Source organism: Carcharhinus amblyrhynchos, chromosome 13, assembly GCF_965287045.1.
Source record: "Carcharhinus amblyrhynchos chromosome 13, sCarAmb.v2.hapA, whole genome shotgun sequence".
In the NCBI taxonomy this organism is placed as follows: domain Eukaryota; kingdom Metazoa; phylum Chordata; class Chondrichthyes; order Carcharhiniformes; family Carcharhinidae; genus Carcharhinus; species Carcharhinus amblyrhynchos.
This window is the reverse complement of record NC_137336.1, coordinates 60,954,968-60,968,970: the sequence shown is the minus strand read 5'-3', so window position 1 is coordinate 60,968,970 and position 14,003 is coordinate 60,954,968. Positions and strand designations below refer to the sequence as shown.

Sequence of the window (14,003 nt, the reverse complement as noted above, 5' to 3'; positions counted from 1 at the left end):
GCCATTATGTCAATGCCACTGTCTGCAGGAACACTCCCTCTAGTGTCACCCCCCCTGCCTTTCCACCATAGCCCTGAAAGTTCTTCAATACCTCAATCAAATCTCCTCTCAAATTTCTATCCTCCAAGGATAATACCCCTGACTTCTGCAACCTATCTATATCCCTGGGACCATTCTGGTGAATCTATTCCACATCCTCTCTAATGCCTTCACATCCTTCCTAAAGTGTGGAGCCCAGAAATGGACAAAATAGTTTTTGGTTTTAAAGTTTTTTTATTAGTGTCGTAAGTAGGCTTAGATTAACATTGCAATGAGGTTACTGTGAAAAACCCCTAGTCGCCACACTCTGGCGTCTGTTCGGATACACTGAGGGAAAATTTAGCACGACCAATGCACCTAACCAATACATCTTTCGGACTACGGGAGGAAACCGGGGTGTCTGGAGGAAACCCATGCAGTCACAGGGAGAACATGCCAACTCCACACAGACAGTGATCAGGAACCGAACCTGGGTCTCTGGCGCTGTAAGGCAGCGGTGCTAATACTGTGCCACCATTATACCCCAGTTGAGGCAGAAGTATTTCATTAACATTTATCATAACTTTCAATTCTTTAGCACCGTATGCCCTACTCAAAGCCCTGAATCCCATCTTTATTTTTTTAACCACTCTTTCAACTTCGTGCTACTGTCTTCAATGATTTGTACACATATATTCTCTGGTCTCTCTGCTCCTACAACCTTTAATACTCTACCCTTTCTTTAAATATTGCCTCTTGCCATTCTTCCCAGCAGAATTAATCACTTCATAATTCCCTACATTAAATTGTCCAGTTGTCCACAATTCCATCAACCTAAGTGCTTTTGAAGTTCAGCAATATTCTAATGATAATAATTCCAACTTTTCTGTCATCCACAGATTTTGAAATCATGCCCAGTACATCAATGTCTAGGTCACTTAATGAACACCAAGATGATTGGGGCTCCTAAAACTCACCCTGGGAAGCACACAATGAACCTGTCTCCAATCCAAAAGCAACTGTCTACTCCTTGTCACTCAGCCAATTTTGTATCCATGTTGTCTAATGTCCCTTTTATTCCATGAGCACTATCTTTGCTCACAAAGTCTGTTGTGTGGCACTTTATCAAATGTCTTTTGGAAGTCCACCTACATCATATCCCCAGTGACTCTATTATCCCATCAAAAAAAACATAGTCAGAATTTTACCACTGTTTCCCATTCCACCACAGTGAATGGAGATTGTTCTGTAATGCAGAATTTAGGAAATCCAATCATCTGGTGTGTCCAGATTTATGGCAGGGTTGTGTGGACAAATCCAGGGAATGGGATTGGTTGGGAAGCTGTTACAAACGTCAGACATAGTGATTAGTCTCTTTCTGTGATTAATAAGATTACTCTTTGGTCAACAAGAGTTAACATTAAATTTCATGCTGTCAGGGTTCCAGAAAGAACATAGAATAAGGGTATAGATTGATCAGGAGAAAACATTTACTGATACTAGCTGATTGGTGATTCAATCTACTCAGTAGCTTTAGTCTAAGGAAGCTACATTCAGTTGGGCATCGGATCCTCCTACAGAAGGACATTTATTTTGCTTTTTTTGCATTTCCCCTCCTTCTTAACCGAGATGCGTGACTGTTTGTGAGGAATTTTACTGCCACAGTCTCTCACCTAAAAATAGCCCAGCTTGCATTAAAGGTCACAATGACCAAGGCCTGCCCTCATCCAACACCTACACATAATCCTTCATACAGAAGTGACTGGAAGGTGATGGGAAACAACACATCATAATTGATCTTTCACTCCCCTAATCTGGAGGGGACGGTTCATACTCTAGAACTCTTCTCATTCACCTGAGATTAGAGAACTTCAACACAGGCCTGGTGGTCAAACCTGGGGTCTTCTGGGTCTATGTAGTTCAGTCCAACACCTGATGCTTCACTGACCCACTGAACTATCAGTGCAAATGTCAGGGTATGACTTTTATTTTGCAAGTATTTGAGGAGATACTTCCTATTTTGACAGAAAATGCACGACCATACTCAGATGATACGTTGGCCACTCATCACCAGTTGTCTTGACATTAAATCAAAATTCCTATTCTTTCAGTCTTGGCATTTCAACATGAACACTGGCCAAGATGCTCTGGCCTCCCCTCAGTATTTCTCTCTGCAGCAGGAGATGATGTTGTCATTAGGAATTCCCATTAAAACTACCTCACGCCGCCAGGAAATCCATGACGGGAATACAGAATATAGAATCCCACAAGCGTGAACAACCAGAGAATTCCAGCCAATATCTTCAATCTTATCAAATCACACTAGTGGAGTTCTACATCATTCAGTCCTACAAGTAAAAAGCTTGCTTTTTACTTGGCATTCTGATCACTGACCTGGATACAATGGGATCTGCCATCCCAGAAAAACAAGTTGGAGAAGTAGAACATAGAACATTACAGCGCAGTACAGGCCCTTCGGCCCTCAGTGTTGCGCCAACCAGTGGAACAAATCTAATGACCCTCTAACCTAAACTATTCCAATATTATCCATATGCCTGTCCAATGACCATTTGAATGCCCTTAAAGTTGGCGAGTCCACTACTGCTGCAGGCAGGGCATTCCACATCCTTATTACCCTCTGAGTAAAGAATCCTACCTCTGACATCCCTCCTATAATTATCACCCCTCAATTTAAAGCTATGTTCCCTCGTGTTAGCCATCACCATCCGAGGAAAAAGGCTCTCACTGTTCACCCTATCTAATCCTCTGAAATGGCCAGGAGTTGGACCTTTTGGTCAGGAGTTGAGTTCTCTGGTCTGTCAAATTACTGAGCATTAGAGACGGTGTTATCATTTTTAAAAAAACATTTACCTGTTTGACTGTATTGTATCTGGGTGTTGTCAATATATGGTGGCAGCACAGTAATACAGTGATTAGCGCTGCTGCCTCACAGTGCCCGGGACTCAGATTCGATCCCTGGCTTGGGTCACTGACTGTGTGGAGTTTGAGCATTCTCCCCGTGTCTGTGCGGGTTTCCTCCAGGTGCTCTGGTTTCCTCCCACAGTACAAAAGACATGCTGGTTAGGTGCATTGGCCGAGCTAACTTCTCTCTCAGGGTACCCAAACAGGTGCTGGAGTGTGGCAACTAGAGGATTTTCACAGTAACATCATTGCAGTGTGAATGTAAGCCTACTTGTGACTAATGAATAAACTTTACTTAGATATGACAGAGTGTGAGGAAGCAGCCCAGAAGATATAAATTGGGACTGAGGCTCGAGGTCTACGCTTACTTGGGAGCTGGGGAGACTGCGGGTGGACAGACTGAGTTCCAAATAAAAAAAATACAAACGTTGGCATCAAAGCAAAGAAACAAGTGATTGGTTGGAGAGGAAGCTAGCTGATTGGTGAGTATCTGGTAAATGGTTATTCGTAAGCTTTAAAATGGTACATAAGTTGGTCGTAACGTTAATAAAATGAATTATAAAGGCAACAAGTAATTGAAAAATATAATGAAATAGATAATTTGGCCAGGGACAGGCACGTGCGACTGTGAGTGAGGAAAGTAAGGGGACCCAGAGGTCAGGAGTGTAAGAGCCTCAGCCTCTGTAACTGTTTACCAGGTTTGAAGTTCTTTCAACTTATATGGGAGGGTGTGAGAGCCCCAGGGTGGATGCGCTAATTAATCATGGCACGGTGGTACAGGAAGCCATTTAACTAGTAGAGAAGCAAAAAGCAATATAGAGGTAGTAGGGGACAGTATGGTAAGGGGGTTCTCTGATGCAAAGAGCTAGAGTCCTGACAAGCTGTGTTGCCTGCTCAGTGTCAGGGTTCAGTACCTCTGCTCAGGGGCTGGGGAGCAACTTCCTGTGAGGGTGGGGAGGACAAGGTGATTCATTTTGGCAGGACAATTTTGAATGCAGAGTACAGGGTCAACGGCAGGGTTCTGAGGAATGTGGAGGAACAGAGAGATCTTGGGGTTCATATCCACAGGTCTCTGAAGTTTGCCACTCAAGTGGATAGAGCCGTAAAGAAGGCCTAAAGTGCGTTAGCATTTATTAACAGGGTGTTTGAGTTTAAAAGCCATGGGGTTATGCTGCTACTGTACAGGACCTTGGTGAGACCACATTTGGAATATCATGTGCAGTTCTGGTCACCTCACTATAAGAAGGAGGTGGAAGCACTGGAGAGAGTGCAGAGGAGATTTACCAGGATGCTGCCTGGTTTGGAGGGTCTTATGAGGAAAGTTGAGGGAGCTAGGGCTTATCTCTTTAGAGCAGAGGAGGATGAGAGGCAACTTAGTTGAGGTTTACAAGATAATGAGGGAGAGGACGTTCAGAGACTATTTCCTTGGGTAGATGTAGCTGTTACTCGGGGGGGGGGGGGGGGGGAGGGGGGGGGGGGAGGGGGGGGGTGCATAACTATAAGGTTCATGGTGGGAGGTATAGGAGGGATGTCCGAGGTAGGTTCTTTATTCAGGGGTGTGGAATGGACTGCCTGCTGTGATAATAGAGCTGGACGCTTTAGGAACTTTCAAGCAGTTATTGGATAGGAACATGGAGCACACCAGAATGATATGACTGAGATAGCTTGAGCTTGGTTTTAGACAAAGCTCGGCACAACATCGAGGGCTGAAGGGCCTGTACTGTGCCGTACTGTTCTATGTAGTTAGCAACAAAATAAGGCAAAGAGGCTTTGCATAGTCAGTTTAAGGAGCTAGGCACCAAATTAAGTAAGACCTCAAAAGGTAATCATCTCTGGTTCGTTACCAGAGCCATGTGCAAATTGGCATGGAACAAATATGAATGCATTGCTGAAAGACTGGTACTGGAGAAGTGGGGTTCCGATTTGTGAGACAGTAGCACCAGTATTGGGGAAAGTGGGGGCTATACCATTGGGATAGTGTTCACCTGATCTGTGCTGGGGTAGGTATTCCAGCAAGCTACATAACTAGGGAGGATTTTAAACTAAATATTGGGAACAAGGGAACACATTGGAAGATGTGGTAGATTAAATAGTAGAAAAAGGGCAAGCGAGAAAGTTATTAATGATGAACAAAATGTGACAGGAAGGGATAGTACAAATCTAAGAGTTAATCAGCAGTGAAAACTAGATGTTACAAAAATAATAAAAGGACAAAGCTAAAGGCTCTGTATCTTAATGTACCTCACATTCAAAACAGAACAGATGAACTGATCCTACTAATAGAAATAAATTAAGTATGACCTGATAGCCTTTACAGAGACAACAGTACAGGATGACATAAGTTGGGACCTGGATATTGAAGGGAACATGGCATGAAGGAAGGACAGGAAGTTGGAAAAGGTGAAAAAGTGGTTTTGTTAATTACTGATGGTATTAACACATTAAAGATGTATGACCTAAGGTCAGAGAACTAATACGTAGAACCGGCTTGGGGAGAGATGGGAAATAATAGAGGTAAAAAGTCACTTGTGGTAGTGGTATTCAGCAATAACCATACTGTAGGACACAGTATAAAGGGGGAGATAATAGGGGATTGTTGGAAAGGTACAGTGATAATCGTGGGGGATTTTAATCTATGTTTTGACTGGAAAAATGAGATGGGCAAAGGTAATCTCATTTGGGAGTTCACAGAATGTTTCCAGGGTAGTTTCTTAGAATAACACCTTCTGAAGGCAAAGAGCAGGCTATATTAGATCTGGTATTATGCAATGAATTAATTGATGACTCAAAGTGAAGATGCTTCTAAGTAGCATTAATCATAACATGGTTGAATTTTGCATTCAGATTGAGGGATAGAAGAGTGGATCTTAAACTAAAACACGGGCAATTGTGAGGGCATGAAAGCGGGGATAGCTAGGGTGAACTGACAGGTTAGGTTAAGGCATGACTCAATAGAAATGCAGTGGTAGACATCTAAGGGATATTTCAGATCTCACATAGTAGATACATTCCAACGGAAAAGAAAAAATCCAAGGGGAGAACCCACCATCTGTGGTAAATATATTACCGAACTTAAAGAAAAAACATATCATTATGCAAAGATTTTGCAAAGAAAATTAGTTACCAGAGAAGTGGTACTGGGAGAAAATTGTTCAGCTTTAGTCCTTAAAGAAGTGATTGGTTAGACAATTAATTTGTTGCTTTCAATTTTCCAAGATTTCCTAGATTCAGGAAATGTCCATTAGATTAGAAAATAATGAATACAAGTTCTTTATTCAAAAAGTGAGAGAGACAGAAAGTAGGAACCTACTGGCCAGTTGGCTCAACATACCTCATAGAGAAAATGTTGGAAGCTGTTGTTAAAGATGGTATGGCAAAGCATTTAAAAAAAATTGAAGGTAATCAGGGAGAGTCATGTAAGTGGGAAGTCACGTTTAACCAACTTATTGGAATGCTTTGAAGAAGTAACATGTGCTGTGGATAAAGGGGAACCATTGTTGCATTGTACCTAGATTTCCAGAAGTTATTTGATAAGTTTCCACATCAAAGGTTACTCTAGAGAATAACTGTTCATGGTATAGGAGGTAACATATTGATATGGATACAAGATTGGCTAGCTAACAGAAAACAGAGAGTACGTATAAATGGGTCAATTTCTGGTTGCCAGCATGTAATAAGTGATACGTTGCAGGGATCAGTGCTGAGATCTCAATCTTTACAATTTATATCACTGATTTGCATGAAGGGACTGAAAACTTGGTTGTTCGTTTTGCTGATAACACAAAAGCAAGCTGGGAAGTGGACATGAGGAGACTACAAATAGGTACAGATAGGTTAAATGAGTGGGCAAAGATCTGGTAAATGGACTGTAATGTTGGAAAATGTGAAATTATCCATTTTGGCAAGAAGGATAAAAGTGAAGCATATTATCTAAATGATTAAAGATTGCAGAGCTCAGATGCAAAGGGATCTGGGTGTCCTTCTGCATGAAATTGCAAAAGACTAGTATGTAGGTACAGCAAGTAATTAACAAAGCTAATAGAATGTTATAGTTTATTGCAAGGGGAATTGAAAAACAGGGAGTTATCTTTCAATTGTACAGGGCATTGGTGAGACTACATCTGGAGTACTGTGTACAGTTTTGGCCTCCTTATTTAATGGAGAATGAAGCAGTTCAGAGAAGGTTTACCAGACTAATACCTGGGTTCATTATCTTATGAGGAAGACGGCGTGGTGGCACAGAGTTAGCACTGCTGCCTCACCGCACCAGAGCCAGGGTCTTGGATTCAATTCCAGCCTCGGTCATTGGCTGTGTGCAGTTTGCACATTTTCCTCATGCCTACATGGGTTTCTTCTGGGTGCTTCGGTTTTGTCCCACAATCCAAAGACGTGCAGGTTAAGTTGATTGGCCATGTTAAATTGACCTTTAGTGTCAGGGAATAAATAAGTGGGGTTACGGGGATGGGGCCTGGGTGGCATTGTTGTCAGTGCATGCTCAACAGGTGGAATGGTCTTCTTCCACACTGTAAGAATTCTATGATTCTATGAAAGGTTGGACAGGTTAGGCTTGAATCCACAGGAGTTTAGAAGAATAAGAGGCAACTAGATTGAAGCACATAAGATCCCGAGGGATCTTAGATGTGGAGAGGATTCTTCCTTTTGTGGGAGAATCTAGAATTGGGGGTCTCTGTTTAAAAATAAGGAATCGCCCATTTAAGGCAGAGAAATTATTTTCTTTGAGCGTTGAGACTCTTTGCATCTTCCTTCCTCAAAAGGAGGTGGAAGTAAAGTCTTTGAATATTTTTAAGGTGGAGTTAGATAGATTCCTGATGATCAAGGGGATGAAGGGTTATTGAAGGTATGAGGGAATGTGGAGTTGGGATTAAAATCAGCCATGATCGTTAGGAAAACCAGAGCAAGCTCGAGAGCCAAGTGGCCTACTTCTGCTCCTAACTTGTATATTCGTATGTTTATATAAGATCCACTAAAATCAAAATATTTGGTTCATCTTATAAATTAACTTTAGTTCATTGTATTAAATCTTAAACAGCAAACCCATAGCTTGTGTACTTCTTGCTGAAAAAAGGTTTGTAAGATAAAAAGTTAATGATAATTATGTTCATCAAGCTTCTGGCCAAATTGATTAGAAAGCTGTATTAGTGTAAATACTTGGGCTGGTTAAACTCCAATCTTAGGCCACAATATCCCAATGTTATTCTAAATATCTCTCAATTAGTTTAAAGGTTTAGTCATTGTGCATTATTTTAAATTTATCCAAGAAAGCCTTCCTAAGTTATACTTTGTTACTTCACTTGGCCAAATAAAAAAGGCATTACTCACCTTACATTTCTCTTGATGAAGCTCTATTTGAATATCAGTCAGTTTAGTCCTAAGATCCTCATTAGCAGCCTGTAAGGCAGCTATAAGGGCTTCAGGCTTTTCAGCCTTCCCACGCCCCTTCTTGGACATCTTCGGTTCTTCCCTGTTATTCTTTTCAATTCAAGAATAAATTGCCATTTTTTTCTTAGTGCAAATCCACTAGCGCATTCTGTATCACATTCCTTAGCTCCCTCCGGCCACCAGTTTGGCTGTATAAGGCCTGGAACATATGTAGTAAAGGAAATGTTTTAGTTAATGATAGAAACAAGATGGTTCTTTACTTAAATGCTTGCGTTGACAAAATTGGCTTTACCAACACACTTGCCAAGTGATGCTGAAGAGTTTTATTAATTCTCCACCAGTTAGTCAGGGAAGGTAGAAATGTGGGGAGAAAGTACAAGCTTCTTGCACCCACCTCTTAAAACACTTCTAAAATTTCCAAGAGGTACACTTCCTTTCTGCAAATGCCGTCCAGCATTCCTTTGGCATGCCACTAGACTGTTGCAGTTGGAGGCTTAATGCTAATGGAAGATTGGGAGCTGAGACTTGTGCCTTTGTTTTTCTCTCTCTGCTCATATTGCTTTACTTTATGAATCTGCTGGATTCAATTCTGAAAAGAAATATAAATCTTCAAAGCTACAGAAAATGGGCCATTAACAGTAAATTGGTAAATTAAATCATGTACCCACCACATGTTGCAATTGCTGAGCTCCCTTGATAATTAATTAGGTAACTGATAAAATAATTGGTTAATAATTGATTCAATTGATAAAAGCTAGGAGGTCCCAGTCTGGGCTTAAGTAGTTAATCTCAGTTGTGATGGCATTTGGTGGAGTTTCCTCATTGTCTGTATAAAGCACTTTGGGGACATCCAATGAGTGGATGGGTTAAGAGCAGCATGGTGGCACAGTGGTTAGCACTACTGCTTCACAGTGCCAGAAACCTCAGTTCAATTACAGCCTCAGGTGACTGCATGGAGTTTGCACATTCTCCCAATATCTGCACGGACTTCCTCCGGGTGCTCTGGTTTCTTCTGATACTCCAAAGATGTGCGGGCTAAATTGTTTGGCCATGCTAAATTGCCCCCAGGGGATAAGCAGGGTAAATACATGGGGTTGCAGGAATAGGGCCTGCATGGGATTGTTGTTGGCACAGGCTTGATGGGCTGAATGGCCTCCTCCTGCACTGTAGGGATTCTATGATTCAATGGCTGTGAACGATGCTATATAAATGCTAGCCTGCCTTTCTTGCAATTGACATTGGTATTGTGGAATAAAGAAATTAGTCAGGGCATTCATTCTTGACTACTATATATGTTGTAAATGTAGTTGTGCTTAAACATAATGTTCACACTGTGAAACAGACAGATACTTAGGGGCAGGAGCTACTGCCCACTAAGTATTAATCTAAACACATAATAAACTGTACCAAATTCTTCTCTGTGATACTAACATTGGTATTAACTGAAATAAATTAATTAACATCTCTCTTTAAAACTTGTATGAGCCTCACAGTGATGCATGGGGCCAAGTGATAATTCACTACTTACACTGAGTTATAATGTCTATTTCATTAACCCAGGCAAATGCCACCATTTACCTAAATGGTGAATCACTGGCCCAAATTTTGCTGGAAAAATAAGAATGTGTCGACTGCATACACTGTTATTAACACACAAATTGGCCACCATGTTCCAGGGAATTGAGTCAAGATCAGTGAATCTCTAGAATTTACTCATCATTTTACCTTATCTGCCTCTAATTTTAGCACCTCAGCCATCTCCTCCCTATTATTTTCAAGAACTTGTTCGATTTAGATATTGAGTCTTCATTAAACTCACTGCACAGTTAGGGTTGGTTACTATGAATCTAAGTATCTTAAAGAAGTGATAATTATTAATGCAATGCCAATCAAATTCTCTGGTCCAGAATGGGAACAATTTTTACTGTTCAATTTCATTTCCATATGTAGTAAATTCTTGGTAGAGTTTTAGAAATCAATTGTTTTCTCACTTCTCCTTTGTCTCTTTTATTGTCTCTCTAGGTGGCACGGCGGTTAGCACTGCTGCCTCACAGCGCCAAAGACCCGGGTTCGATTCCTGGCTTGGGTCATTGGAGTCTGCACATTCTCCCCATGTCTGTGTGGGTTTCCTCCCGTAGTCCAAAGACATGTTGGTTAGGTGTATTGGCCATGCTAAATTCTCCCTCAGTGTGCCCGCACAGGCACCAGAGTGTGGTGACTGGTGGATTTTCACAGTAATTTCATTGCAGTATTAATGTAAGAATACTAGTGACACTAATAAATAAAACAAGATCTTTAGTCCTGTGTGTGGGATTTTCCATCCTCGTTCGCCTCAAAACTGGAAAATCCCACCGAGGTCAATGGACCTTTCCATGACCTGCCCCTCGTCCACTCCGATTCCAATGGTGGGCAGGACGGTAAAATTCCAGTCTCTACCTCTTTTTCTGTGCCTGAATTGAGTCTAATTCATCTGATTTCCTCCTTAGTCATCTCTTTTTCTCCCCCCAATCCCATTGATTAAAGAGGACTTTTGGTCCTGCCATTCAATTAAGTTTATTTATTGGTGCCAAAAGTAGGCATACATTAACACTGCAATGAAGTTACTGTGAAAATCCCCTAGTTGCCATTGTCCAATACCTGTTCACGTACATGGAAAGAGAATTTACCATGGCCAACGCATCTAACCAGCACATCTTTGGACGTTAAAAGGAAACCGGAGCACCCAGAGGAAACACACACAGACACGGGGAGAACGTGCAGACTCCAGTGACCCAAGCCGGGAATCGAACCCGGGCCCCCTGCTGCTGTGAGGCAGCCAGTGCTAATCACCATGCTGCCCTAAGGTGCTGGATGTTTTCTTATCTTTAGCACATTATTACTGCTCTAATGTCTAGAACATTACGGTACAAAAATGAATTCAAGCTAATAAAAATAAGTGAATAGTGTAACAGCAAGCTCCACTGGAGAAAGATTTGGTCCAAAAAGGAACTGGACTTTAACCTACATCCACCTAACACAAAAGTAGCAACATAGTAATATCTCTTTCCAAAAATAAAGCATGTCATATTGGATTAGAACTGCTTATACAAAGTGACATAATTAGAAACACTTGCCATTTATTGCTGAATTTGGATTTCTCTGCCTAGGTATGAAAATATGACGAATATTCTTGCTGACACAAGTGACATGGGCTATATTGGGTGAGGCAGGTTTCAAACAACCTGCAAGTTAGCGTCCCTTTATTTAGCCAAGTGTGTCCTGCATAATCTCTTTTCAGAATGTCTTGGCTTTCAGAGTCAAGTGTACAGTGACACACAAAATGTAAAATTATCTTCATTATTAAAAAACACAATGATTAAGATATGAATGAAGCAAATGGCGAATTATCTTATTATCTTTCTTATCTTAACTTTTAGATATCTCTCAAAACCTGTTTCTGCCTATCTGCAATCATTGTCAGAGAAGAACCAACAACTTGTTTGTTAAAAACCCTGCTCCAACAACAGTATTTTATGGATTATGGAGAAGAAGACTACATACACGATCAACGACGGAGGCAAAATGAAACCTCATACCAAATCTCTGGATGAAGAGAACTTCAGGAAGAGGATCCCAAGGAATGTAATTGAAGTCTTGAAAAAAAATGTTGGAGAAATATCTAATCGATCATGACATTTAAGGTTACAGCGATAAGTGGAAGCTGCAGGCTATCCACCTCAATTCTGCCCCTCCATACCCCACATTTTGTGGCAGAGACAGCCCACTATTCGTTGATGTCAACGGGGTTTCTTAATGTGCGCATCCTCAGCTTTTGGGAATCTGTGGCACGGGATTGCCATCTCAGGGACCGGAAGATCCTGCTTGCTGGAATGGCTGGAAAATCCCACACTATGACAGTCTTCCAGGAAACATGTTTTGGCCAAACATATTGGATTAGTAATTTACATACGAGAAATCTGAAGTTTCATTTGTTAACTTTTGAGGATCCATAAAATATTAAGCTAGTTACAGGGTGAATCCATCTTTGGTTTCTTGGTACATTGAGGAGAGGTTTTAATGAACCTAATGTACATTCTACATTTAATGTTATTTTGGTTGCAAATTTCCTATTGTGCTGTTTCTCCTTTGTAAGGGTGTCTTTGTAAAATCATCTAGCAGTGCACAACAATAAATGAATATTTTGCTGCATCATTTATCCCTCTTATTCTCCACTGCTCAGATGTTGGCCTTTTCCCATTCTCATCTCTTTTGCTCCACAATTGATGGTTATGCCTTCAGATCCCTAAGTTCCAATACAGCCCAAATCTTTCATTTTCTCCTTGTACCTATCTGCCTCCGTCTTCTCCTTTAAGTTTATAAAATCAGAATCACTACAGTGCAGAAGGAGGTCATTTAGTCCATCAAATCTGCACCAACCACAGTCCCACCCAGGCCCTACCCCCATAATCCAATGCATTTACCCTGGCTAGTCCCCCTAACACTAAGGGGAAATTTAGCATGGCAAATCCACCTAACCCACAGATCTTTGGACTGTGGGATAAGGAAACCAGAGCACCCAGAGGAAAACCAAGCAGACACAGGGAGAACATGCAAACTCCACACAGACAGCGACCCAAGCTGGGAATCGAACCTGGGTCCCTGGTGCTGTGAGGCATGGTACATCGGGGAGACCATGCAGACGTTATGACCACGGATGAATGAATACCACTTGACAATCACCAGGCAAGAGCGTTCTCTTCCTGTTAGGGAACACTTCAGCGGTCACGGGCATTCGGCCTCTAATCTTAGGGTAAGTGTTCTCCAAGGCCGCCTTCATGACATGCGACAGCGCAGAGTCGCTGAGCAGAGACTGATAGCCAAGTTCTGCACACATGAGGATGATCTCAACTGGGATCTTGGGTTTATGTCACACTATCTGTATTCCTCATGACTTGCCTGGGCTTTCAAAATTTCACTAACTGTCCCACCTGGAGACAATACACATCTATTTCACCTGTACTTAATCCTCTCTCCACTCATACTGTCTATACCTTTAAGACTTGATTACCTGTAAAGACTCACATTCCAACCATTATTTTGTAAATTGAGTTTGTGTCTTAATATGCCCTGTTTGTGAACTGAAATCCCACTCACCTGATGAAGGAGAAGCGAACGCTCCAAAAGCTAGTGGCTTTTGCTACCAAATAAACCTGTTGGACTTTAACCTGGTGTTGTGAGACTTCTTGTTATGAGGTACTGTGCCATCATGCCACCCCAAGTTGTTCCTTTAAAATCTACTGCTTTGACCAAGCTTTAGTCACCTGTGTTGTAATGTGGCTAAGAGTCAAACTTTGCCGATTTATGTGCTCCTGTGCAGTACCTTGAGAAATAATGGAGAGGCGATGGTTTAGTGATATTACCACTGGACTATTAATCCAATTAATGCTCTGGGGACCCAGGTTCGAATCCCGCCACTGCAAATGGTGGAATTCAAAATCAATAAGACAAATCTGGAACTAAAATCTATTGAAGGCCATCAGAAAAATCCATCTGGTTCACTAATGTCCTTTAGGGAAGGAAATCTGCCATCCTTACTTGGTCTGGCAGACATGTGACTCTGGAGCCACAGCAATAAGGTTGACTCTCAATTGCCCTCAGGCAACTAGGGATGGGTAATAAATGCT

The 14,003-nt window shown here is 41.5% G+C and overlaps 1 protein-coding gene across 1 annotated transcript in view; it reads right to left on the bottom strand.

The window, feature by feature from the left end:
• The window catches only part of LOC145351944 (janus kinase and microtubule-interacting protein 2-like), a 246,928-nt gene that overhangs the window by 97,946 nt on the left and 134,979 nt on the right, over positions 1-14,003 (bottom strand). Inside the window, 1 exon segment of the mRNA XM_080201752.1 lies at positions 8,281-8,539. Coding sequence (XP_080057878.1) covers positions 8,281-8,409 — 129 coding nt within the window. The 5' untranslated portion in view covers positions 8,410-8,539.